The 25,971-nt window shown below is 40.4% G+C and overlaps 2 protein-coding genes across 2 annotated transcripts; one reads left to right on the top strand and one right to left on the bottom strand.

Annotated features, from left to right (window-relative positions):
* Positions 1 to 126: 126 nt before the first annotated feature.
* Positions 127 to 764, bottom strand: LOC138112054 (uncharacterized). Its single transcript, XM_069018742.1, has 2 exons — positions 673 to 764; positions 127 to 631 (listed from the first exon to the last, which is right to left on the bottom strand). Exons 1-2 carry the CDS (start codon positions 762 to 764, stop codon positions 127 to 129), a joined length of 597 nt encoding a protein of 198 aa, XP_068874843.1.
* Positions 641 to 25,971, top strand: VPS39 (VPS39 subunit of HOPS complex). Its single transcript, XM_069017430.1, has 25 exons — positions 641 to 835; positions 2,582 to 2,647; positions 3,884 to 3,948; positions 4,703 to 4,745; positions 5,769 to 5,863; positions 7,084 to 7,182; positions 7,850 to 7,942; positions 9,456 to 9,639; positions 10,161 to 10,281; positions 10,641 to 10,761; positions 11,528 to 11,657; positions 12,835 to 12,977; positions 14,353 to 14,496; positions 15,069 to 15,210; positions 15,471 to 15,557; positions 17,537 to 17,610; positions 18,205 to 18,303; positions 18,558 to 18,675; positions 19,152 to 19,280; positions 19,753 to 19,855; positions 20,809 to 20,854; positions 21,211 to 21,360; positions 21,518 to 21,652; positions 22,211 to 22,302; positions 23,566 to 25,971. Exons 1-25 carry the CDS (start codon positions 763 to 765, stop codon positions 23,639 to 23,641), a joined length of 2,628 nt encoding a protein of 875 aa, XP_068873531.1. The 5' UTR covers positions 641 to 762; the 3' UTR covers positions 23,642 to 25,971.

Raw genomic sequence — 25,971 nt, 5'->3', positions numbered from 1 at the left:
TTCTGGTAGCCAATGGCAATCGGACACTTTCTGTAGTGACGTTGTGGGAAGATGAGTGTTTCCTACAGGTTGTCCCTGGTTTCTTACAAGTGTCGCCTTTTCGGGCTGTATGAAGATGCACAAGGGTTATGTCAGGGTCTCCTCGGTGCCGTGCCGACCCGCGTTTCCCGTTCGTGCCCGAGCCGCCGGGGCGGGCTGTTTGATGTCACGGGGAGCCCGGTTTGTCGGGCTGGGACAGGGCCCCGTTCCTGCTGGAACGCCTACGGACAGTGCCAGCCCCCTCGCGGGGTTCGCGGGGCGCCGGAGGGACAATGGGGGCGAGCTCAGCGCGGCGGCGGGGCGGTGCCGGGACAATCGGGGCGGACTCAGCGCGGCGGCGGGGCGGTGCCGGGACAATCGGGGCGGGCTCAGCGCGGCGGCGGGGCGGTGCCGGGACAATGGGGGCGGGCTCAGCGCGGCGGGGCGGTGCCGGGACAATCGGGGCGGGCTCAGCGCGGCGGCGGGGCGGTGCCGGGACAATCGGGGCGGGCTCAGCGCGGCGGCGGAGCGGGGCGGTGCCGGGACAATGGAGGCGGGCTCAGCGTGGCGGGCGGGGCCGCGGTGCGGAAGCGGCCCCGGGCGGGCGCGGGCGCTGCCGGAAGGGGCGGGAGCCGGGGACGCTTTCGTCGGGACCGTTCCCGTCGGGGCAGTTCCCCGGCCCCGCCGGTGCCGCCTCTCCCTGGGCCGGGCGCTGCGGCAGCCGGGGCCGGAGGAGCCGCCGCCATGCACGACGCCTTCGAGCATGTGCCGATCCTGGAGAAGCTGCCGCTACAGATCGACTGCCTGGCGGCCTGGGGTGAGCCGGAGGGGCCGCGCCGCAGCCCGAGCCGCTCCGCTCTCCCGTCCCGGGCGGCGTTCTTGCGGCTGCCCCGCCCTGCCCTGCGGCGGGCTGTGGGTGCCAGCGCCGCCCGCGCCCGGCCAGCGGCACTCGGAGCGGCCGCGGCCCTGCCGCCTCTCTGGGCCGGGCCGGCCGTGCCGGGCCGCGGGAGCCTCTTCCCGGGTCCCGGCAGTGCCGGTGCCGGGGGCTGCCGGGCCGAGCTCCGCTCCCGGGGGTGCTGGCGGTCGCGGGCCCCCCTGCCCTGCCCGCCCGGCCGCAGCCCGGCTGTGAGGAGGCTGCCAGGGCTCCCGGGGCTGTAACCCTGGCCGGCTACTTTCTTGCTAAAAAGCATTCCCTATGTTTTGACTTAAATTTATTTTGGAGGGCTGGTGGTGTCTTGAAGTCTTAGATTTCGGATATGTTTGCACGTGTTAGTGATCTATGATTGAGGGTTATATTTTTGGGCATACTTGAGAGTCAAGATTTTGGTCAGGTGACTGCACCAGCTGTCCTAATGATTAGGCTTGATAAGGCCTTTCAAAGCCCTGAGCAGGTACCATCAGATGTACTCCCGTCGTGCAAAATCGGCAATTAAAAAAGCTCCACACGTTATAGTATTGTGACCCTGATTAATTGTTTTAAGAAATTGTTTTAAGAATTATATCCTGAATTATAATGCCTCAGTTATACATGGATTGTTTATGACAGAGTTATGTACTGGAGAGGATGTGAAGAGGATAGTTTATTCCTGCATTGCAGCTTTTATCTTTTTCTCTCTTTGAAAGCATTTATTTTGCTGAACTAGGAAAAAAAGCCTAAACATATAGACTTACAGCAGTATGGTTTTGTAAAAGACGTGCAACTCTATCTCTACAATGTTTTTTTCTACCAACTAGTAGAAGAAAGGTTTTGCAGGAAACAAGATTTTACTAAATGCAAATTGCTTGGGTGATGAGGGAGTACTAGATGTAGAAAGAAATATTCTTGTATGCTGCTTTCCTCTATGATAGTCAGTGAGGAAGAAATTCAGTTATATTTCGTGACCCTTTAAAAATTCTGTGGTTTTTGTATGGTGTAAATGCTGTAAAGAGGAAGAGTCTGAAACTGCCATAGAGTTTGTATATAAAGGCCCTCTTTTGTAAATCTTGAATGATTCTTGGTTGTCCAAGCAATCCAAATGTCACCTAAGCAAAGCCGCCACTGTCCTTCCAAACATAGCTGACTATTTCAGAGAGACACTGTAAAAACCTATTAAAAAAACTAGCAATCTAACCCACATAAACTCCTTGTTTTTCTTTCTGACAGTACTTCCCATTATGTAGCACTGTTCCTCTCTGAGAGATAATAATGTCTGAAGAATAGTTTATTGCCTCTTTTGATTGCACAGAAGATGCAGTGGTTTGCTTCTTTACCTTTGTATAAACTAGTGGAATGTGATGGCCAGGCTGTTTATTCTGTTTTACTGCCTGATCTTTGCCTAGCCTCTCCTGAGAGTTAAAGCTATTTCTGTGCACTTCCACTGGAGAGATGATAGGAGAACTGTGTAGTCACTGCAGAAAGTCCTTCTTGGTGTTTGAAGCAAGTTTCCGAGTGTTCTGATAAATGTAACACAGCCCCATCATAGGCATTGTGAAGAAAATTAACTCTAGCCCAGCCAAAACCAGCACAGCTGTGAAGGGTAGTATTTGTTGAACTAATTAGCCTCTTTTTCTCCTGTCTCTGTAGAGGAATGGCTCCTTGTTGGTACCAAACAAGGGCATCTTCTGCTTTACAGGATCAAGAAAGATGTAGGTAAGTTGATTTTAAGAATGGCACAAAAAGTTGATTATCTTACTTTTATTTTCTGCTCTTTTGGAGGCCGTAGTCATTTTAACACAAGTGTGATTATTTGCTGATTCTCTCCTATGTAGCATTTCCTGTATGTAAAATATGTTTTATATCAGGTTTCTCTGTGTTTAAATTTATAGTAAGCTACTGTAATTTTTATGATTACAGTGCATAAATATGTGTAAAAGCAGTGCATTGTGCCAATTGCCAGACTTTTGATGTGTGTTATCTTTTAATGAAGGACTGGATTAGTGAAAGAGCAAATATATTCAGTGGGTCCATGAGCATCATAGATGGGGAAGAGGGATACCTGCCAACTAGTTCTGTCATGTATTTACTCTTTCCCTGCCTCTTTGACAGTCTTAAGTGCTCATAGTCTATTCTAGGAATGCCACAAATAGAACTATTCTATTTTTGGTTTAGTTACAATTGGTTTTCACTAAAGAGGTTGTATTTCACATTACCAGCTATTATGTAGAAACTGATGTTGTTGATGCAGGGATATTGTGTAGCTTGGCACAGGAAAGTAAACACCAAATGTAAGTTTCCAGGCTCATCAGCTCTTGGAAATATGTTCATTTGTAGCTACGTGGGTTCTAGAGGCTGGGTTCAGCTTGATTTTTCTGAAACTTGCAGGCTGTCTGTCCAATTGGAGCATGCTAGTCTTGAGTTGCTAGTGTTTTATCTCACATGGTAAATTTCTCTCCTTTTTTGCATCAATGCCAGGAGAGGTTATGTCATCAGAAAGTGTCTGTAAGTCTTTCTCCCTAAAACTCCTTTTAAACCCATGTGATGTAGTGTTTATTCCTCGTCTATTTTGCAGTGATGTGCATCCTAGCAATTTAAGTTACTGATATTTGATTAGTGTGGATAAAATGTTTAAGGGTATCTTTGTATCTCTGGGTTTCAAATTACTTAAATATAATGCTTGTAATGTAAAACTTGGGCAAGGCAGAAATGTAACTATGGTTGAGGCTCTCAGCTGGGTACAAGAAGTGTAATTTACATTTTCACCTGTGTAGAAGGTCCTCTGATGCATTTAGGTATGATGTAAAAGTTAGCCCGGATATGTTAAAGTGTCATTCTTCCAGTGTTAAGTGGCCAAGTTTGCTTTCATAATTATTTGTAATTTACTTGGTGTAAGATATACACAGTCATGAGCAACTTCAGTTGACATACTCTCTTCAATTTGTCTGATAGGTTGCAATAGGTTTGAAGTGACACTAGAGAAATCCAATAAGAACTTCTCAAAGAAGATTCAACAGGTAGGAAATACCATCTTCTTGGTGTGGGGACAGTTTTCAGCCAATAAATGAAATATCAAATGTACATCTGCAATCTCTGCTATGCTTAACAAAGTTTCCCAAAGCTGTAGATTCTCCTGGGGTGTAACAGCCAGATGTTTTGCCCTCTCTTCCCATAACAGGAATAAGCTTGGTTTGATTGCTAAATCAGAAACCAAAGAATTGGAACCTCCAGGTTTATTTTTGGCTTTTGTTAGCGATAAGTCTTCAGTTGTTCTGACTGAGAATATTTGTAAAAGTGATGGTAATACACCAACAGGCTGCAATGTATTATTTGACTCTCAGATGAAATCCTATAGGAATGTGAATGTAATTCCACTTACTTGAAATATAGAAATAAAGTAACTGTCAGTTTTGCTGCTATTTTTTTTGAGAACTTGCACTCAATGATTATATTGATTCCTGGGAAAATACCTTAAAGATTATGCATCCTCTTTCAGGATGCAACACTCTATGTATCCTTTAAAAGTACTTTTGTACTTGTAACACACCAAATGTTACAGCTTTTTCTACTAGCCTAGGTTGCTAGTGCTGTGTGCCAGCTTGTGAAAGGTGAGTGTAACTGAAAAGAGTTGCAATAGGTGAAGGAAGGTTGTGCATGGGAAACTGCCTTGCTGTTCTCATTATTATGAGATTTTCTTAGACAATCTATAATCAAGCCTTGTTCAGAGTTTTAGTTTATGATTGGAGTCACTAACAGCATTCTCCCTTTCAGATCCATGTTGTTTCTCAATTTAAAATTTTGGTCAGTCTATTAGGTAAGTAAAGAAAAGTGTTTTAATATTTAACAAGCTCTTCTTCATGCAGTTACCTGTGTGAATGTGGCACCCTTTCCACACACCTGTATAATAGTCTGGTTGTTGAGAAGTCGTCGTGTAGAACTTAGCTTTGCATTTTGCAGAGGAAGCATTAAGTAGCAAAGATAGAGAAGCAGCTTTGCTTGTTGTAAGCCAGCTTGGAGAAGAAAGCTTTAATGCTGATTTGTGACTAGGAATGAAGAAGTACATGCATGCTCTAGAGTGCATGTATTATGTACATGTATTATGTCTGTGTAAAATACAGGTTGTATTGGCATCTGTATGTACACGAATATGCATGCATGTGTGTGCACTGTATGATAGGAACTAAAACTTCTGACCAAATTGCTTGGTGTATCAAACATACTGTTGATGTCTTACACCAAATTCACTTTATATGTAGATGTGGTCTTTTACTGTCTTGTAGAAGACTTAAGTTTGCTTGGCTCTGGCTATCATTTCTTAACTTACTATCTTCTAATATCTTTTTTTGCTTATGTTACTAGTCCCTTCTTTATCATCCTCAAGTCCTGGCTTTTCCAGCTCCAGCATGTGTAGCTTTCTGCTGCTTGCTTCCTCATGCCTACAAAAACTTGACCACAGTACCCTCCATCTTCAGCTGCTCACTTTCCACTAATTTCAGGAGCCAGTTCAAAATAGTCTTTGTTCATGCAGTCTTCCATCTTGAACTTGCTCTGTTCTGGCCTGCTTGCTGTCCCTTCCACTCTGCCTTCCCCTGCTTGGTTAGCAGTACCTTCCTGTCGTTCTACCAGTACTGGTGTTAGTCATCTTTTCTGCATTTATTGTATTTGTATGTGCCCTAGCATTTTTCAACTTTTGGGAAAACACTTCTTTTCCTTTCTTGCAGCTCTTAGTTTCACAAGTTCTTTTTATATAAACATAAAATACAATAACTTATTTGAATTAGCAATGACTCTACATGTATCAAATATTAAATAATAATTGGAATTTTGTTTAAAACAGAAAATAACATTTACGTCCATGACCTGTTGACATTTCAACAAATCACCACAATTTCCAAGGCAAAAGGTGCATCTCTCTTCACTTGTGATCTCCAGGTAAGGGGAAGAATACAGCTGCACAGATGTCCTTACTGTTTGTAATAAGGATTCCTTTTTCATGTTGTTGTATAGATTAGGTTTGTTAATTTTGTGTTAGATGAAGATTTTTTGGGTACTAATGCTTTTTAAAAGTAGTACCTACTGCATTTGCTTAAGGCAACAATTTTTAATTATTTTTCTTACACTGCTTGATAAGGTGTTTTCCTGTGCCTGTTGTGATTGTAATTTTGACATAGAACTTTCGATACAAGACTTCAAGGCATTTTTGTCCTATACTAACTCTGGCTGTCTTCTGTTTTGAAAGGTCTGCTTAATATAAAAGCTGTTCCCTTTCCTTGCATTGCCAGTGTACTAGCTCATCGTGTTCCCTTCTGCAAGCAACTCTGTCACTGGGCTTTTTTATGTTTTTGTTTCTGTTTGTTGGCCCAAGGAGTCCTAGAGCAGTTGTGATAGATTCAAGCCATAAAATGGTTCTGTAAGGTGTAACAGTTCTCTGCTCATATGCTCTGGTTTATTAAGTCACTCATTTCTATTTAAGTGAGTTTGTCGGCCTGCATAAAAGACACCTTTTTTGTAGTCAGAAGAGATGGTTTAGTGCTCTTCATAGTTTTTTATCTTTTTGCCCTGTTGGATCTTGGTGTTAAATAATTTTCTAGGAAGTACTTAGGGTTTTCTAGACATAAAAAGTAATGTCTTTCCAAACACCTTTACATCTGGTCATTGCAAAGTGGCTTGTTGTTTGTGTGTCCAGGCACTTAGCTTTCCTAGTATTTCTTGTCACAAAACTTCCAACAGGTTAGAAGTTATTAACTGTTTTATCTGTTAGTATAACACATTCATTGTGTTATTCCATCTCCTCACCTCTCCTATACTGCATAGAGTTCCAACTATTTATCCTAGTTTCAGGGTTGGACTGATAGCTCTCTACTTATCTTCTGTTTGTGTGTGTGTCAGTATGCCTTTGGTGCTCTTTTATTTTCTGGCTTTCCTTGATGTCACAATCCCTGTCAAAGTTAATTTTTAAGTATCCTGCCACCTCTCCTGCCTCCTTCCTCCCCCTCCCATGCTTCCTTTTTAGGGAATGCCCTTCTGGCATGCATGAACAAAGCTGTTCTTCAGTGGACAGCTTTGCTTCTAGCAGAGGCTTCTTTTGGCCTTGTCTTATCTTACTTGCCTCTTTGTGGGTGCCTGTGAGTTAAGCCTGTCTGTTTTCACAGCAATCAGATACAGGGGAAGAGGTGCTGAGAATGTGTGTGGCCGTGCGTAAGAAGCTACAGCTTTATTTTTGGAAGGACAGAGAGTTCCATGAACTACAGGTGAGTTGTGTTCTTTCTGTAGCCAGGATGTCTCAGCAGGGAGGGGAGTTGCTCTTTAATGTTTGCTATGCAGTCCCTGTTAGTGGGCACTGCTGACTTTCAAAACATTGATGGTTGGTTCTGCAGAGATTTAACAGTGAAGCAGCAAATAAAAGTGAAAATACATATTTGAAATCACAGTTAATGGCATTAATACAGTTAAAATTAAAGTAATGGCTGTGTCCTATATTTTAACATTCTGGTTGTAGTACTTTTTAAGTCAGTGAAATGTATAAGAATGAATACCTTACAAAACCATTATGGAAGTGGGTGCACTTCTACTCAAAATTTTTCAAGTATGTCATTAAGGCAGAAGATAGTTACTGACAAGTGTAGAGAGCTGCAGTTGTGAATACTGGAATGGGAAAAAAATAACAAAGTGAAATGGGTAGAGGCTTTTTCAGCTACAATGCCCTACTAGAAAATGATCAGCTGACTCAGAGCACACCTCTTCACTGTGCATGAGCCTAGCCTTTTAGCTCAGTACTGCCATTCTTTGAGCAGTAGGTGTTGGGAACAGGTGGTGGGGAATATGATGTTGACAAGAGAGCAGCCTGTTACACTCTGTGTTGCCAGATTTGACTTCTGCTTTTTGTTCATAACAACCAGTTTAACCTGTTTTCCTCAGGGGGACTTCAGTGTACCTGATGTACCTAAGTCTATGGCCTGGTGTGAAAACTCCATCTGTGTAGGCTTCAAGAGGGACTATTACCTGATACGGGTAAGATGGGGCTATGTAATAGTGTTTTAAGAAGATTTGGATAGCAGTGGACACTATGGAGGCTGCTCCTGTGTTCAGGAATTTAGCTAACAGATTTATGACAAACAGCATCTGCTACTCCTGCTATTTGTGGTTTTGAAAGGGGCAGTCTAAGCCTGTCCTTTTAAACTGATATTTTGTCAGGAACTGATCCTCTGTTTGTTGCTGTTGAGACCAGTGTTCACAGCTCTTGCAGAAAAAAATGAATTGGAGAAGATACATTTTGCTTTGGCAAGAGTTTGTGTAAGCTCAGTTTGCATTTTATTTAATATATTAAGATATCAGATTAGTTCTAAAAGGAAAAAGAGGAGACCAAGAATAACTCATCTGGTATACAGAGCAGCTTAACTATTCTTTAATTTTTCATTCTCTAGCTGAACTGTAATAGTTCGTTTGAAAGTCTTTGAACTTACTGTTAATTTAATATTATAGTTTCCACTTAGACTTCATTTACAGCTATAGTTTATTCTTTTTTGTGCCTTTACAATTGGCTTCTGCAGATATTATAGGAAAATAAGGTGAAGATGAGGTGCACCACACGTACATGTACGTACATGAGTGGCAACACTGCTCTGTAGTCAACAGGAAAACTGCACATAATTTTTACAGTCACTTGAAACTGATGCTGCTCACAAAAGAAGGGATGCCTTTCTGCAGTGGTCTCCTAAATGTTGATTCCTGCCATTCTAGTGATAGGAGTTGTGCAGCTGCCCAGGCAACCAGAGTGGAGACCAGCTGTTCAAGTGTTTACTGTGGGTTGGCTCTGGTGCTTGGCTGACCTGTCCTTGAATAGCTTCATTTCACTAAATAGGCAGGAAAAGTACACATGTTTTTATGGTGGTGTTTTCAGGTGGCTAGCTGTTGATATGTTAAATGATTGAGCTGTAATGCAAGGGAAGCAGTAGAAGGGAAGTGTAGCTGGAGTTGAAGAAGGATTCTCTGTTTTGGTGGCATTGGGTTGCTACTATATCAGCTCATGAAGCAGCAATTTTTTATGTGTTCAGTTCCCACTATAGCATGTGGCCAGAAGAATGAGCGACTAGGACAGGGGAAAAAAGGCTGGGCAGGTTTCTAGGCTTTTAGTTAGTTTTTTTATGTGGCAGTGCTCACTCATGCCAGAATAAAACAGTGTTAAAAGTTTTGGCCTAAATGAGGTGCTTGGACGCTTCAGCTGATTTTGCTGCTGTGCTATTATGCATTTTATAAACTGGTATGAGTGATGTGCTCAGCTGCTATTGCAGTAGCAGGAGTACATTATCTCAGACACAAAAGTAATAATTTATTTCAGAATTATGTATAAGCAGGATAAATTAGGATATCCAGAAACTTTTATTGATTCTCTTTAAATTTGCACTTGTCCTGTTAGTGATTATCCTGGGCAAATCCCTCTAGGGCTTTTTGCTTTAGTATTATGCAGCTTTGAAATAAAAGGTTATTTTGCAAAACATTTGTTTTTTGTTCCTCATTATCCTAGGTGGATGGAAAAGGATCTATCAAAGAACTGTTTCCCACAGGGAAGCAGCTGGAACCATTGGTAGCTCCTGTAGCAGATGGAAAAGTTGCAGTTGGCCAAGATGATCTAACAGTTGTGCTTAATGAAGAAGGGGTCTGTACTCAGAAATGTGCCTTGAATTGGACAGATATTCCTATAGCCATGGGTGAGGAGTAGCAGTTTGGTTTTGGTTTTTTTTAAACTTTTATTCTTTACTCTTTTGTATGTGATAAAATCATTATATTCCCAGTATTTTGAAACCAGCTGGATTTGGAGTGTGACAGTTTCTACAGTATTCTAAGTTGTACTCTTGGGAAGGTTTCATGTGTTTGTTTTTGCTTCTTAGCCTTCTTTGCTTGTGGTCTGTGGGCCTCTCTCCTTATAAAATAGGTGTATTCCATGTCTTTTATAAAGGGACAAGGTCTGAAATGGAAGATAGTGTGTTAAAACACTAGTTCTGGGCACCTGGGTGCCTCAGAATTTCCTTATGTTGAAGTATTAGAAAAAGGCTTGGTAGTAGTCTGTTAGCAAATTGCTGTCAGTGTCAGGCATTGAGTTTTGTTTTGAATACGAAAAAGGGACACTTTTCAAGGGGATGAAAAATTGAAGAGAAGCCTTAAGTCATGGCTTGTTTCAAGGAATGCTTGAGAACAATCAACCTAAATTTTTCACTTGTTTCCTGACTAGAACACCAGCCTCCCTACATCATTGCTGTTCTGCCAAGGTACGTGGAGATCCGCACTTTCGAACCCCGGCTGCTGGTGCAGAGCATCGAGCTGCAGAGGCCACGCTTCATCACCTCTGGAGGGTATTGATCCAGTTCATTGTCACTGCTCTCAGGCTGGCTGGCTGTATGTAGCACTCTGAAAAACTGGCAGGAGAGCAGCTTTTCTAACTCTCACCTTAAGATGTACCATTGAAGCAGCCTGCTGGGCTTTTCATGGAGATTGGTGGAGGCCATACCTTGAGGAGTAAAGGATAGAGTTGAGTGTCTTTAAGAATTTGTGACACTGGAGCTACAGTCTTCTTTCTGCTTTGCAATAATGCTCCAGTTGCTCTTGGATTGATCCATGTGTGTATTAACCAGGATTGGTTTTTTTAAGATAGGGTATTGCCTCTTTCTCAGCACTGAAACTTAATAATTGACATTTTTTGTCTTGTTTACAGCACAAACATTATATATGTGGCAAGTAATCACTTTGTTTGGAGGCTCATTCCAGTGTCCATAGCCACACAGATCCAGCAGCTTCTGCAGGACAAACAGTTTGAGTTGGCTTTGCAGTTGGCAGTAAGTACTCAAAAACTTGAGTTTGCATTGGATGCAATTGTGCAAAAGTACACAAAAGGATATTTGTCATCTGCTTGACTGTAGTGAGTCCACTAATCAGGCAGTCCGTGTAACCTCCCAGCTGTCCACTTCGCACAAACTGGTAAACTCTAGACTTTTTTAACTGAGGTTTTAGTTTTGTGCTGCCATTATTCCATATTAATTTATTGTGGTTTAGATTTTGAGAAATCATCTTGTATATGAAAGATTATCTCAGCTGTTAAATTGGTTGCCTTCTTTTAGATTTTGAAGTCAGTTGGACTTCAAGGTCTTCAGACTGCATGTAAACAGCTTGGAGTTGTGAGTTTTGTTTTGTCACATGACTTTTTTTTGGTAATATTACTCCTGAAACAATAATCTGATAGAGATGCTGATGCAGTATCTCTAATTATACTGCTCTTACTGTGTTAGGATTTTTTGATTTCTGGAAACTCCCCTTAATTAATTGCATTTTGAATTGCTGACTTGAAAAAAAAATTGAAAAGGCAAATGAGTGAAGAGCCATTTGCTGTGACAGAGCAGGTATATAGGTAAGCAAAAGTAGCTCTCAGACCTTCCAGGTTATCTCAGTGATAAAATAAACACAGTCACCATCAGTGTTCTCTTTGAGAGATTATCTTTTTTCTTCCTCTCTCCATAGGATAATGTTCCTCTTACTTCTCTAGGGTGTTTCTCTCTCATATGAGGCCCAAGAGTTTTTAATGTTTGTTAATTTGTATGTATGCAGGAAATGAAAGATGATTCAGATAGTGAGAAGCGACAACAAATTCACCACATAAAGAACCTCTTTGCCTTCAACCTTTTCTGCCAGAAGCGTTTTGATGAATCCATGCAAGTTTTTGCCAAGCTTGGTACAGGTAAATGCTTGGGTTGGCAGTTAGGAGGAATGAAATCAAACTCGGTGGCTATTTTATGGGGTTTTTTGTTTGCTTTCTGTTTTGTTTTAGTTTAAAACAATGCTATCTTGTGCAGATCAGTCACCTGTGAACAGCAAATAGCCTAGGCAGCTATTTATTTATTTTTTGGTGGAGCTGGTAATTCATTACTTAATAACTTAATGAACTATACAATTAAATACAATGAAATATGTAATTAACTGCACTTAGTAAATGAAATCAAATCAGGAGTTTGCCCTTTTTACAGAATGTATTTGTATTCTAGGGTATTTTAAAGCATACATAGCATGTGCACAGACCCTTTGAAGTTGAATGTTTCAGCAGCTGCTAAAAGCCTACTTGTAGCTTGGAATGAAAAGTAAGGAACATCTGTAGATTTGAAAAATCGCTGGACTCAGATGCGGCCCCTTAAGCCTTGGGTTAGCCAAGATGCTGAAACCAGGAAACTTTTCTGTGCTTTTGGAAGTCACAATAGTTTCTGGTGCTGTTCCTCTGAGTCGTACTAGGGCTATTGGAAGAATACTTGAAGACTGAACTGTGTCGTAGAACAGTGCTTAAGACTGAGATTCTTTTTACTGGTGACAGACATCTCATGTGCATTTAAACCTAGAACTTATTTTCATGACACTTATAATTTTTACTTAGGAAAACTACAGTGAAAGACAAGGACTAAGAACTCAAAATATTTTGAGCTTGAATTAGAGGATAGTAATTTTGAATTTGCTTAAACTGGAAACAGTTTTGCATTAGTTACAGATGGTACTATTTAGTTCTTTTTTCAAAAGCACAGTAAATCTTCTCTTAAAACATTGCTTGTTCCTAGAAATCCTGTCTTACTGCCAGAGTGGTTAATAGTAGAATTCTGCAAGAAGAGCAGTAAGATTATTATAATGGCTTGTCCTCCAAGCGTGCCAAATGCACAGATTGGAAGTTCCCATGCTTGGACTTGGAAACACATTTTTCTTTTGCTTCTTTTGCATTGTACAGCTTCTTTTCTGTAATGAGCAAATTTTGTTTAGGCTCTAGAAACTTGTGGATGCACCAGTAGACTACAGACCTCTCTGTTAGAATGATAAGCTTGCTCTAAGTTTGCAAAATTAATATGAATGGTTACTAATACTAGTTATTTTTTGCATAGATCCCACTCATGTGATGGGTCTGTATCCTGACCTCCTGCCCACAGATTACAGGAAACAGCTACAGTATCCCAACCCCCTGCCAGGGCTTTCTGGGGCAGAGCTGGAGAAGGCACATTTAGCTCTGATAGACTACCTAACTCAAGTGAGTGCTCCTCTACCTGGTTTTAGAGCAGGGTTATTCAGTTCTAGCATGCTTTGATGGTTATCTTTTATTACAATTGGCGATGGGTCAGTAGCTCTCACCGAGGAAGAGGTGACTGGTCTGGAGAGATGGTCCCGAAAGGAATCGCCTTCCCGAGGCTCAGTGTCTTCCCTCAGCTGCTGGCAGGAGGGCCCGTGCAGAGACTGTCAGCTCCTTAGTGATTCTCAGCTCGTGATTCCAGCTCAGCTCTGCAGGGCACCTCCAGGCCAGACCAGGGAGAGAGATGAGAGGCTTGAGTAGCTGGTTCCACACAAGGAGCTTTATTATCCGTACTCCGGCGAAGGGGAGCTACGGGTGAGCATCTCAATCTCGCAGGGGCAGAGGGCCAGCTTTTATAGGGATACAGGGGATGGGTCTCAGAGGGTAAAGGCCAATGGGTTACAAAGGATCTGCATAGGGTCTCCCAGAGGATTCTGGGTCTGTCTTTTCTCCCAGTGACCAAAGAAGTGGTTGTCTTTCCAGGGAGTCCTGCTGGCCGATTGTGCAATCTCCTTATCTCAGCAGACATCCCTCCAGGGCAGGGGCTGGGTATACCCCACAATCTTTGATGAGCAGGAAGCAGTACCCCTACTCCAGCTCTGTCATGTTAGCCTTAATGGGTTGTCTTCATGGCTGGAAAATACGGCAGCAGCTCCTGAGTAAGCAGGGGAAGTGGAACACGTGAGATACCCCACAGATATGTGGAAAACATCATGTGTGACTGGACAAAATTTACTTATGGATCAGATCTGAATACGAGTCCAGTATTTTATTCCTCTTATCCTTCTGAAGAGGACCTGAGCATTTCATTTTTTTGTTTTGTTCAGTGATTATTATGAAGGGCACTCTCTCCAGGAGATAGGTTGAGGGCATGCAGTAAAAGGTGGAACAGGAATTAATGGGTACTGTAACTTCCTGCCCTCTTTCCTTTGTCATAACTGGAACCTGAATTGCTTGGTTGCCATCCTTACCAGATGTGTCTGAAGGAGGATAGGTTTTATGCCTAGTAGTGCAAAATCTAAATTGTTTTCCAAATGTTTCCTGACTTCTCTGAAGTGTCTGTTGAGGTTAACAGAATTTCCTTCTGACAATTTTCTCAAGACTCTGGACATTTTGCAAAACTATAAATATGCAAAACAAGTATATACACCTGCCTGTGGTTGTAAAGTTTGTGTTGAATAGTTAGTAACAATAAAATTCCTTGGGAAACAATTGATTAAAACAAGTTATTAAATTGGCTTAATTTAGTCTTTGTAGTTGGTACATTATATGTACTGAGGTGAGATGTAGAAATCCATGGCCTTTTCCTGTTAAAATTTCATTTGATGTCCTGCAGAAAAGGAGTCAGCTAGTGAAGAAGCTAAATGATTCTGATCATCAGTCCAGTACCTCACCCCTCATGGAAGGAACACCCACGATCAAATCCAAAAAGAAGCTGCTACAAATCATTGATACCACTCTGTTAAAGTGTTACCTGCATGTGAGTTTCTCTGTGACCTAGAGGTTTTGCCATGTGAGCTCCGTTGGAATTTCAGACTGAAATATTTAAGAAGGAGGATAAGGAGCTACTTCAGAAATTCTCCCACAACTGTCTGTCTTTGATCTAGAAATGAATTGTAAAATTTGAGTTTTAACTAGTTTGCTCACTGGTCAGGAAGCAGTTTCATGGAATGAGACAGATGTGTCTGTTCCTGGTTGCTGCCTCTGTCAAAAGAAAGTGGCTGTGGTTTTGTATTTTGAAGTTCTAATGAATGCTTTTATTGCCTTGTACTATTAAATGCAAGAAAGTACGATCTTGGCTCTTACGATGTTTTTCAAAGCCTGACCTCTGTTCTTAAAGGGGAGTAGCTTTGATATGTTGTTTTCTTTCTGTCCCCAAAATTATGGAAATTAACATGGACCTTACTGTAAGGTGTTAAACTGTCATTTCTTACTTTTCTTATACTATGAGGCTTCCTTCCTCCCCTGTCCCCACTTCTAACTTGTACTTTGTACTATAGACTTAGAAGGTGCACTTCCAGTGAAGTTTAAGTGCTCCCTTTTTGCTTGCAGACAAATGTAGCACTGGTGGCCCCACTGCTACGTCTGGAGAACAATCACTGCCATATTGAGGAGAGTGAGCATGTGCTGAAGAAGGCACACAAATATAGTGAGCTGATAATACTGTATGAGAAAAAAGGTCTGCATGAGAAAGGTAAGTATGAGGTTGGGAGAGGAGGAGGAGTGGAAGCATCATGTATTCTTTGTATTGTGTTTTGACTTGTCTTCGAGCAGGCAGTATTCTGAAGAGAATGTTTAATTGCTATCTGGTGATTAAACCTGTTACAATTTGGTCTGTATGTTCAAAATAAACCTTGGTTTTTTCTTCAGTAGCATAACAGGAAAAATGCACTTTTTTGTGGTTCATGTTGGAACTAGCAGTTACAAAGGAATGAATTTCTTTTGTTTTGAAAGCATTACAGGTACTGGTGGATCAGTCAAAGAAAGCCAACTCGCCTTTGAAGGGTCATGAGAGGACAGTGCAATATCTGCAGCATTTGGGTGAGTGTGAGGAAGAGCAGTATTTTTGTGAAGTTGTCATTCTTGTTGGGCTTAGTGGTTATTCTACTGTTTGGCAGCTTTTTGGAGGCTGTCAAGCTGAAAGGGTATCCTTGTTATCTTGTTTGGTTTCTTTCATAATGCAACCTTCAAATATTAGCTCAAGGGTTTCAGATTTTGTTGAAATGTAATTCTTTTAGGGAAACACATTCCTTATTTCTGATTAAAATATCTACTGGGAGAAAATGGGCCATAGTAATTTGAATTTTCTTCCAGTGATGATTTATCATTCCGAGTGAAGTAGAAACTCTTCTTTAGTTGACTGTTTTCTATCGATATTTGGGCATTTAATGAAATATTCTTAGATGGTTCTCAAGTAATTACAAATTCCTCCAGGCTTGTAGCTATGGTCTTTTAAGTCATCAAGTTTGTATTACTTATGTGTAGTTGATACTTGCCTTGTGTTAATGGAATAAGCACTTATTGTTTATTGCATTAAAGCAAATATTAATCATTAATTGTGTGATCAGCCATCAAATATATGCTTTATCAGTGTGCAGGAGAATTATGTATTTGATGGGGTGGTAGATAGTTTTCTGTGTTGCATTATTCTTTTATCTTTTAAAATAGTGTTATGCAGGACTTTTTCCTATTATAGCTCATATTTAAATGAAGGATTTGTTGCTGAGGCAGTTTAGAAATTCCCTGCCTGTGACCTCTGTGAAGCCCCATGCAGATAAATGTTATGTGCTGAGGGAGCCAGTTGTTCTGTTTTGTGGTGCAGTGATGTTGACCTTCTAGTAAAATGATCAGTAAGGTTTAGTAGTTATTTAATGACCTCTTCCTCTCCTCCTGACATTTTCACTGTTTTGAGTAGGTTTTAACTTCATGTTTGATTTGCTTGCGATTTCAACAAAGGCAGCTTGATCAGTGCTTTGGCAGGGAGCTATTGTAATTAATGTCACACTTCTTTATAAGGAGTTAAGACTCTCTGTTTTACATGAGAACTTACTTCCATGATTGTCCTGTCCTTTTTTAAAATTTTCTCTGTGAGGCCAACATGCCCTGTAAATTCAGAGAGAGTTAATAGAGTTCTGCAAAATTCAGACCCACAAGTTTATTGCCATTTGCCAAGTCACACTTTTGTTTCTGAAACTTTGAGATTGGCTCTTCTGGGGACTTTTTCAATTGTTTTACTTCACAGTGCACATCATCTGCATTTTTTATTTATTTATTTAATACCGCTAATATGAAGATGCTGCTTTTTTAAAATATTGTGGGATGGAGAAGAGCAAACAATGCCTGCCTTTTTACAGGGTTGCTATAAATTTCTGTTTCTTCTATAGTTGTTGCCTTGTTCGGGCAGTGAACGCTTCAGGAGTTCTGAGCAGGAGGGTGAGGGGAAAGTCATGTTTTCCTAACATGTTTTATTAGTATTTAGAACCAGATTGACCAAACAATAGTATTCTTTTTAAAGGGGCAAGTCCTACATTTTGCTAAAAGCTGAGAAGCTGTTACCTGTCATGTAGTTTCTATGCTAGCTACTTCAGTACTAGGATGGTTTCCTACTTGTTATAAAGTATTTGACCATTTGCTATAGAAGTCATTAGACTGACAGGCTGGAAATGGACTAATGAAAGTTACACAAGTGAAAAGTACAGTGCTTTCTCTACCCTAATAAAAACAAGCTGAAAGGGAAGACTTTTGGAATGTGGTTAAAGCAACCAATCTTGGTTTTGGGCTGAATTCTTTACATTTGATGACACTTACTATTTGAGTTATCTTTGTTTCTGTTTGAAATCATGTTTGTGAAGCAATGAAATTGTGGCTTTAACTTGGAATGAGTGATTTGCTTGACTTGAGCAACAATTGGATTCTTCATGTAAATTAAGCTTTGCTGGCTCTGAAAGCATCTGCTTGTGTTGTGAGTAGATAGATGTTTAGGATTTTAACAATGAGCACTGCTGCTTTTTGTATTCCAGGCACAGAGAACTTGCATTTGGTATTTTCCTACTCTGTCTGGGTGCTGAGAGATTTTCCTGAAGATGGACTGAAGGTAGGTGTGGTTGAAAGAGGCACCTTGTAATTGAGATTCTTAGTACAGTAAATGGAATTGGGATAACTCATTGTAAGAAGCTGATTAATGCTAAATCCAATTAAAGACATAATTTGTATTTTCTGTGTTTAGTGCTGTGCTAATGTTAGCAGTAGATAGAGCAGGTCAATCTTTCCCTTTTTCTTACGCTCTTCCATTCTGGGAGCACCTTATATTGTAATAAATAGCTAGGAACCTTTGATACAACACTTCATGTTACTGATGTCACACTTTTGCACAAGAGCCTAATGGAGTATTTAAATGTCAAATGTTGATTTGCTTATAAAATTGACTCCCTGTATTTGGGAGGTGTTGGGCTCTGTAAGAGAAGAGTGTTCGCTAAGGCAGAAGTGGGGATGTTTGTTAATCTTTTCAGATATGAAATAACTTCTCAGTGCCTGAGTAAGCTGCTCAGTTGTTTTTTATACATCTTGTGCTTACTCTTTGGACACATGATGATATGCTGGGCTTCAGTGCCTCAGAGAAAATACACTGTGGCACTTGAAAAAAAAAAAAAGAAAATCACCATTCTCTGAATAAAATTTTATTTAACAGATATTTACAGAAGACCTCCCTGAAGTGGAAGCTTTGCCACGCGACAAAGTGCTCAGTTTCTTGGTAGAAAATTTTAAAAGCTTGGCTATTCCTTACCTGGTAAGAGCTCAATCTCTACTAGTGCATTGTACATTCAGTACAAAATGTTGCATGTAAGATTTTAGTTCTCCAGGAGTTGGAGCCTGATGCTGTCTCACGGAGTACTAGCTGTGCCATAAGTTGTGCAAAGAAAACATAATTAAAATACACGAAATCCTGAAGTCAAGCTTGGTAAAGGCAACCATGTTGCTTGCTTATAATGAATTACTTCCCAGAGGAAGTGTCTACAGCTGAGCCTTAACATGTATTTACAGGAACACATCATTCATGTCTGGGAAGAAACCGGTGCGGACTTTCACAACTGTCTGATCCAGCTGTACTGTGAGAAAGTTCAGGGCTTAATGAAAGAATATCTCAGTTCTTTCCCTGCAGGTATGTTTAGCCTTTTCTGGTGGGAGGATGAGGGGTATGGGACAGCACAGGGGAGCCTTCATATTCCATATTTTTGTAAGCCTTCCCTGTTGACATCCAGCATAAGATACCTAAGTGATGGAGGGAGCTGGAAAACAGAAGCTGTGGGTTTGTAGGGCAGTCTAGTTCATTGCTGGTTCAGAGATCTTAAGGGATCAAGCAACGTTTTGTTCACAATTAAGTGGACAGCTACTGCTCTTTGACTTCTGTGTGTTAAGGGTAGGGAAGGGTTTTGAATAACTTGAGTATTGCTTTAACCAGCCACTTGATGTGTTTTTAGGAGCTGAAGTTAATTTGGCAGGTGCACAACAGTCCCAACCCATGTAACAGTTCTCTCACCATTTAGTTCCCCTTCATAGTGATTTGTTTATCTTCTTCTGTGTACTAGTGTAGTGAAATGATTGTAATAATTTAGCCTATGTTGTTTTTTTATATAGATAGAGCTCCAGTGCCTGCTGGGGAGGAAGGAGGAGACTTGGGGGATTACCGGAAAAAGCTGCTTCTTTTTCTGGAGAAGTCTAGCTGGTATGAACCTAGTCGACTTATTAGTGACTTCCCCTTTGATGGTGAGTTCTGTTTCCATAGGTTAATTAAACCCTAGCTTATTGCATTGTACACCAAAACTTCCTCACTTATCATAGAATCATGGTAACTAGAAATAAAGAAGATGACTGTAGCTGTAGTTGCAGGCCACTGGTGTGTATACCATCTCTGTGTTTGCTGGCACAGCTGGGTTTACCAGTTTCTGCAGGATTCCTGTAACTGTTGACCTAAGACCTTCTGGTATCTCCCAGCTATTTAGCCAAACTTTTTGATGAGTCTGAATTACTTAATAGATCTGAAGGTTGTTGTTTCTTAAGGTTACTTAAGAATTCATAAAAGGTTTCTGAGAAGACTAATGTGAAATACAGACTTACAGTCTCAGTGTGACTTAAACTGTAGCCTGAGCACAGATTAATAATTCCTTCTGTTAGTATGGTCACTAATTTTGTCATTTCTCTGTGTAACTATTGATTTAATCCTTCATGCTATCACTAGGTCTCCTAGAAGAACGTGCTCTGCTCTTGGGTCGTATGGGGAAGCATGAGCAAGCTCTGTTTATTTATGTTCATATTTTGAAGGACACCAATATGGCTGAAAAGTAAGGACTTAAAATTTTTTTTTTTTTTTGCAAGACTTAGTTTGCTTACTGCCATATGGATAGGATGTGTAGTGTATGGATAGGATGTATGTGGAGCACAAACAACTTAAGTCTTCGGGATCATCCAGGTTTTCATATTTTCTTGACTTCTAAGCTCATTTGGGTATCTGTTTGTTACAGATGATGCTGCTGTCCCTTGAGGTTTGCCTTTTCATGCTCTTCTGTTGTTGTGCTTTAGAGCAATATGACCATCATCAATGAGTTACTACTTTCCACCTGTCCTTAGTCTGTGAATTTGTGTGTTGTTTTGCTTCCTTTCTGTTTGGAGAGACATTCACTGGCCCACGTTAAAAAGCATCCTCTTTAGTAAAGATACAGCATTTTTCTATGTGTAATGTGCTAGGGAACCTCCTGAGTGAATCAGAAGTACTCAGGTAAAAACAGAATTACCCAACACTGGCAGGTATATCTGAAAACTGGGGCCTGTTTGACATAGTTGTTTTTAAAGCTTTTTCAGCAAATGCTTGTTAGAGGGAATTCAGCCTTGGTGTGCAGTGTACACTAATGAACAGCTTCTCTTTGTGATTCAGATACACTAATTAGATATATCCACACATAGGTTTTTATGCTGTAATGTGTTGGTTGGAGAGATCTTCCCCCCCCCCTTTTTCTCACACAGCTGAATTAAATTTGGCTTCTGCATTAAGGCTTTTTAAGTTGACTGGAAATGGAATGCTTGCACAAAACTTTGCTTCTCTCAGCACTGTAATGCAAAGTAAAGGGTGTAATCCTGCTGTGCAGTTTGATGAATTGATCTGAATCAGATGTGCTGTCACCAAACTTGGATGACTTCAGTAGTCAGAGCATTTAAATGTTAATTTCCGTAAAATGATTCATTGGGTTCTATAACTGTTTCTGTATTTGACTTGACTCTTTTCTGTTGATTCTTCTAGCTACTGCCATAAACATTATGACAGAAACAAAGATGGCAACAAAGATGTAAGTAGCTTCTTGTTCACTAAGGAAGTAGAAGGCTATTCATACTTTGTTCAAGACTTGAAAGTTGTTGCTCTGTATAGACTTTTCCAGGGTTTGTGTAGTGTATGGGAATTTACGTATAATCTCTTGGAATTTAGGGATTACTGGATGATTGTGGGGTGTTTTTTGTTGAGAGTGTTACAGTGGGTTTTGTTGAGAGTATCAGTGGATTTTAGCATATATCAAGAGGTGTTCAAATCAGCAGTTCAGAATTTTGGATGGCATGGGTACAACTTAGTACCATTGTTGGGTTCTACCAGCCCTGCCAGTTGTGGATACGTGCAGTGGTTTCAGAGCTTTCCTTTCGTGTGCTGCAGGTCTATCTGTCCCTGCTCCGCATGTATCTCTCCCCACCCAGTGTTCATTGCCTGGGACCGATCAAGATGGAAGTGCTGGAGCCTCAAGCCAATCTGCAGGCTGCTCTGCAGGTTTTGGAACTGCACCACAGCAAATTGGATACCACTAAGGTAAGTCAGGCCTGTAAGTACTCGGTTTGTGCTGTTGGCAGGAGATTACGGAAGGCACTGGAGTAGGCAAGTGAATGGATTTTGTCAAGCTAAGTGTGTCAATTTCGATTCTATTTTGGTCTCTATTCCTTTTTAACTATTCCTAACTTTGTTCCAGGCTATAAACCTACTCCCAGCAAATACACAGATTAGTGAGATTCGCATCTTCTTAGAGAAAGTCCTTGAAGAAAATGCTCAGAAGAAAAGATTTAATCAAGTGCTCAAGAATCTTCTCCATGCAGAGTTTCTGAGGGTAAGCATCCCCTGCCTGTTATTTAATGGAATAGTGTTTTAAAATAGGTTCAATATTTGAATGTACTGTTCCTTGTAGGGGATGGGTGTCCTCTAGGTGGTGCTGTAATGCACCTGAAATTAAATGGGAACCCTGTAGCTTGAACATCTTTTTTGCCGGAAATGGTGTGCACTTTCATTTTAGTTTGGATGAGGTATTTGTCTTTGCTCTCTGTGCTGTGGTGTGCAATGCAGAATCATCTCAGACAGCCTGGACTGGATTTCTTTCAAGTGAAGAGAACCAGAGGAAGCAGTTCAGTAGTTCACCCTAACACCCCTCAGTGATTAGAATGCCTTAGTCTGTGGACTAAGGTGAAAGTAAAACCTTGCAATTCATATAGTGTGGGTATTGGGTGTTCGATACCATCTGCTCTACTCTACAGACCTGCTTCTTGTGTGCTGCACAACTTGGTAATGTAGATGTGGCCACTGACAGTTAAACATTGTGATGGTTTGCAGTTTCATCAGACCAAGGTGTGGCATTGCTTTTTGAGCAGCTTGGATTTTTATTCTTCTTTAGGTCCAGGAAGAGCGGATCTTACATCAGCAAGTAAAGTGCATTATTACAGAGGAGAAGGTGTGCACTGTTTGTAAAAAGAAGATAGGTAACAGGTGAGAGAGCTGGGTAAACTGAGTCAAATATTAATCTGGTACACTTGAACTAAGAATGTTGGAAAACAGAACGTTTATACAGCCAGAGAGAACAGCAGTATGAGGGAGCCATTTGAAGAGTGTTTGAATTACAAATTACATTAATCAGTTGGATCATTAGGGAGACCTCAAAGCTTTGGTCAGTGAATTTGCTGCAATAGTTTAATCCTCCTTTCAACAAAGGAGTATAAAATCTCTTCGGAAACTCCTAAGAGTTCTTACTTCACGACTCTAGAAGGCATACAATTACCTCTCATACTGAATTTTGAAAATTTCATAAGAGCACTGCCTTTCTAAGAACCTGCTTCTTAACTAGAATTAAGAAGGATGATATGAAGAATTTTAAGCTAAGATACAGGTGTAGTTTTCTATATCTGATGGCTTTATGGCTCCCTGACTGGTTTGTTTTGTAGTCTACATATGAAAGGATGTTTAAAAGTCGAACTAATTTGCTTGATGATTTAGGTGCCAATGACCCTGAGATGAGCTCAGTTGGTTAGAGCATGGTAACACCAGGGTTGTGGGTTCAATCCCTGTACTGGCCATTTACTTAAGAGTTGGACTCTTATCCTTGTGGGTCCCTTCCAACTCAGAATATTCTGTGAATCTGAACTTTTCTTCTACCATTCCTAGTAGGTAGTTTTGGGTTAATATAGAATGCAGATTTTATTTGCACTTGGTTTTTTGGTCTTTCAACTGGAGGGAAATGCTACATGACTTAGTCATTATTTTCTTCTTGATGTGAGCCCATCTGAGATATCAGTAGCATTAACAATGATAGGGAAAGGTTCTTTTCCCAAAACATTTTAATAAACATATTGCTATGCATATTAAATATTTTGCTCTTAGCATGCAGCATGTAGCATCAGAATTGAAGTTTGCATATGCAATATTGTTTTGGCTGTCTAGAATTTTCCTAGTGCTGTTAAGTTCAACAAGATTTTGAAGGGCAAGCATGTCCCCCAGTCTTTAACTTGTTCCCAGTGACTTCCAAGTAAAGTGTGCCTACAGAAATGAAAACAGATTTTAAAAAACCCTAAGCAAACTTCTTACAAAATCCATAGAATTCTTTTGTCTGTTTCCTCTTAGTATATTCAGGCTGTAGTTTTTAAAAGTGTCACTATCATGTGTCTCTCTTTGATTCTGCACAACTTGGATGCTCTTGTTCAAATATGGAAAACTGTTTGTCTTGACAGCTGATGTTTGTGTTTGTTCTCTTTACAGTGCATTTGCTCGATACCCTAATGCAATAGTTGTGCATTATTTCTGCTCCAAAGAAGTCAACACACTGGACACCTGACCTTGTCATGGTCAACAATCCCAACATTCACATGGAGTTCAGTACTGATGACTAAAGAAGTTGATGTGTCTGAGATTTTTGAGGCTTGTTGCTAGGTTTTCTTACACTGGGTAGAAGTCACTTGTATCTGTGCACTGACCCATCAGTATTGATTTACTAGAAAATGACTTTAACCATGTTGTTACAGTGCTGGCAACTACACTGGACCTCTCAGTCCTCAGATGAAGAACAGAAACTTACTTTGGTAGTGAGTTTTGTAATACACTCCAGCCTTGCAAATGAGCTGTTAGACAACTATTGGACATTCAGCACAAATCAAGTTTTACAATAAAGCATACTTTCTTAGGGTGGCAATGTTGTGATTTGGCCTTGTATGTAAATATTTTTTTCAAAAAAAGAAAATTCCCTGAAAGTCTTTGCAGTTATATCAGCATTGCCTGGAGATCACCAGGTCTTTGTTGTAGAGGAGGCTTTTGTGTCTGTTTCTAGACATGGGAAGTGTAACTTTTGTCTCAGTGACAGAAATGTTTAATTGCTGGCCAAAGGACTCTCTATTGATATTCAGTGGTTTTGCCTGACCTTCTGATAAGTTGTTTCACAGGAGATTGTCAGACAAATGATAGATACCACTAAGAAGCTTTTTTTTCTTTTTATTTTAGTTTGAGAGCTAGAAATTGAATTAATTTGTGTGTTGTTTCACTGATTGTGTTCACTCGTTGTGTGAGTGGAAGCTCAGACTATTTGAAGAAGTTCACATCTGTACTCACAGCAAAAAGCAAAGAACACCCTGTAAGGCAATTTCTGGAAGGAGTGAACTCTAGTTATTGCTTGAGCTTCTGAACTATGCTTGAGACTTTTGTATATAAATTCTTTAGTCTCTGGTTCACTTTCCAACACTGAAGTAAAATCCAGACTGTTTCAACATCTGTGTCTTTTAAATGCTCTAGAACTGCATTCTGCTCAGGCTGGTACTGTTCTTAAATTACTCTTGGGCCAGAAGTCTTAACACAAGAACTATATTGTATCATACTCGCTGTAGACTGTAGTATTTTTGTCTTAACTTATTTTTTCAGAAACATTAATCAGTAGCAGATTGGTATGAGGGACAAAATGTTTGTTGCAGAAAGAATCTGTGGAGTGGTAATGAAGAAGCAGCAGCAGCAAATAACCCACCAGAGTGGCTGTTTGACTCCCAACATCCTGGTCTAGCAATACTTGTAAATCTGCCATTATTAAGTCATATGGAGCATGACCTGTAACTACCAGGTATCACATCTTAATGGACGAGCTGATTAGTAAGTCTTGTCTGCCTAAGGTGTAGCTGAATCTCAGTTAACATCATAGGTTTATTTAAATCATGTGAGTGTTTTTTAGGAACAGATCTGCTGTAAGCTGACAAGAATCCTAATTCACTTTCATTTGCCAGTGTTAATAGTTTCCCTTGCTAACTGTTTTTTCCTTTTTCATATGCATTTGTATTTATTGTTCATGCATTCTTCTGGATTTCTTGGTCCAGTATTTTGCTACTTCTGACTTGGATGTCTTGGGCAGTATCGCTACTGATTTCTTTCTGCAGAGGCTGCGTAGAGGGAATCTGTGGTGTTAATGTTTTTAAACCTGTATTTCTTCTATTTGAAGAAGAGAGCCTAAAAATACTTACACTAGATTTGCACATTCTGTATAGATCTTTATATACTAGTTCAGGTATGGAGGGAAGATGGTTTGGGAGAGTTGTGTTTACAGGTCATAGAGAATGAAGAGAGGGTATTTTAAAAGACCCTGCATTCTTTGTATACAGATATAACAATACTACTCTGATTTTTACCTATCTTATGTTTAGTGCTGGTAGTATGATTTTTATTTACCTTCATTATCTCTTACCAGGAGAGCTGTACTCACGTATGAGGATCTTTATTGTGCTCTTACTTACAAGACTAAAGTTGTGCCTCTGTTCATCTCCACTGCATACCTTTTACAGAGATGTGGTTTGTGCTGTACATTTTTGTTGTTTCATATAATGTGCTTTGGGTTTACTAACCATACAGCAGGTTTATCTAAAGCAATAGGTTGTAATAAATATCGTGAACCAGTGTGTGTTTCAGTCATTGTGCAGTTAAGCTTCCCTGGGCTGATGTAGATTTTATTTTTAATTTGTATGTTAGACTTCATCTTCTGGAAGACCCAATGCAGTATCTCAGTATCCCTTTTGCTTTAGTATATGTAAATCAAATGTGGCCATGTCATCAATTCTTAATGTAGGTTTTTAAATCTACAAGTTTATTCGTGCTTGTGAATGTTCTCAAAATCCTAGTAAAACCACTTTTATATTA

This window comes from Aphelocoma coerulescens, chromosome 5 (genome assembly GCF_041296385.1).
Source record: "Aphelocoma coerulescens isolate FSJ_1873_10779 chromosome 5, UR_Acoe_1.0, whole genome shotgun sequence".
NCBI classification, from domain to species: Eukaryota; Metazoa; Chordata; class Aves; order Passeriformes; family Corvidae; genus Aphelocoma; species Aphelocoma coerulescens.
The sequence above is the reverse complement of the archived record's forward strand: the minus strand, read 5'-3'. Positions and strand labels throughout refer to the sequence as shown.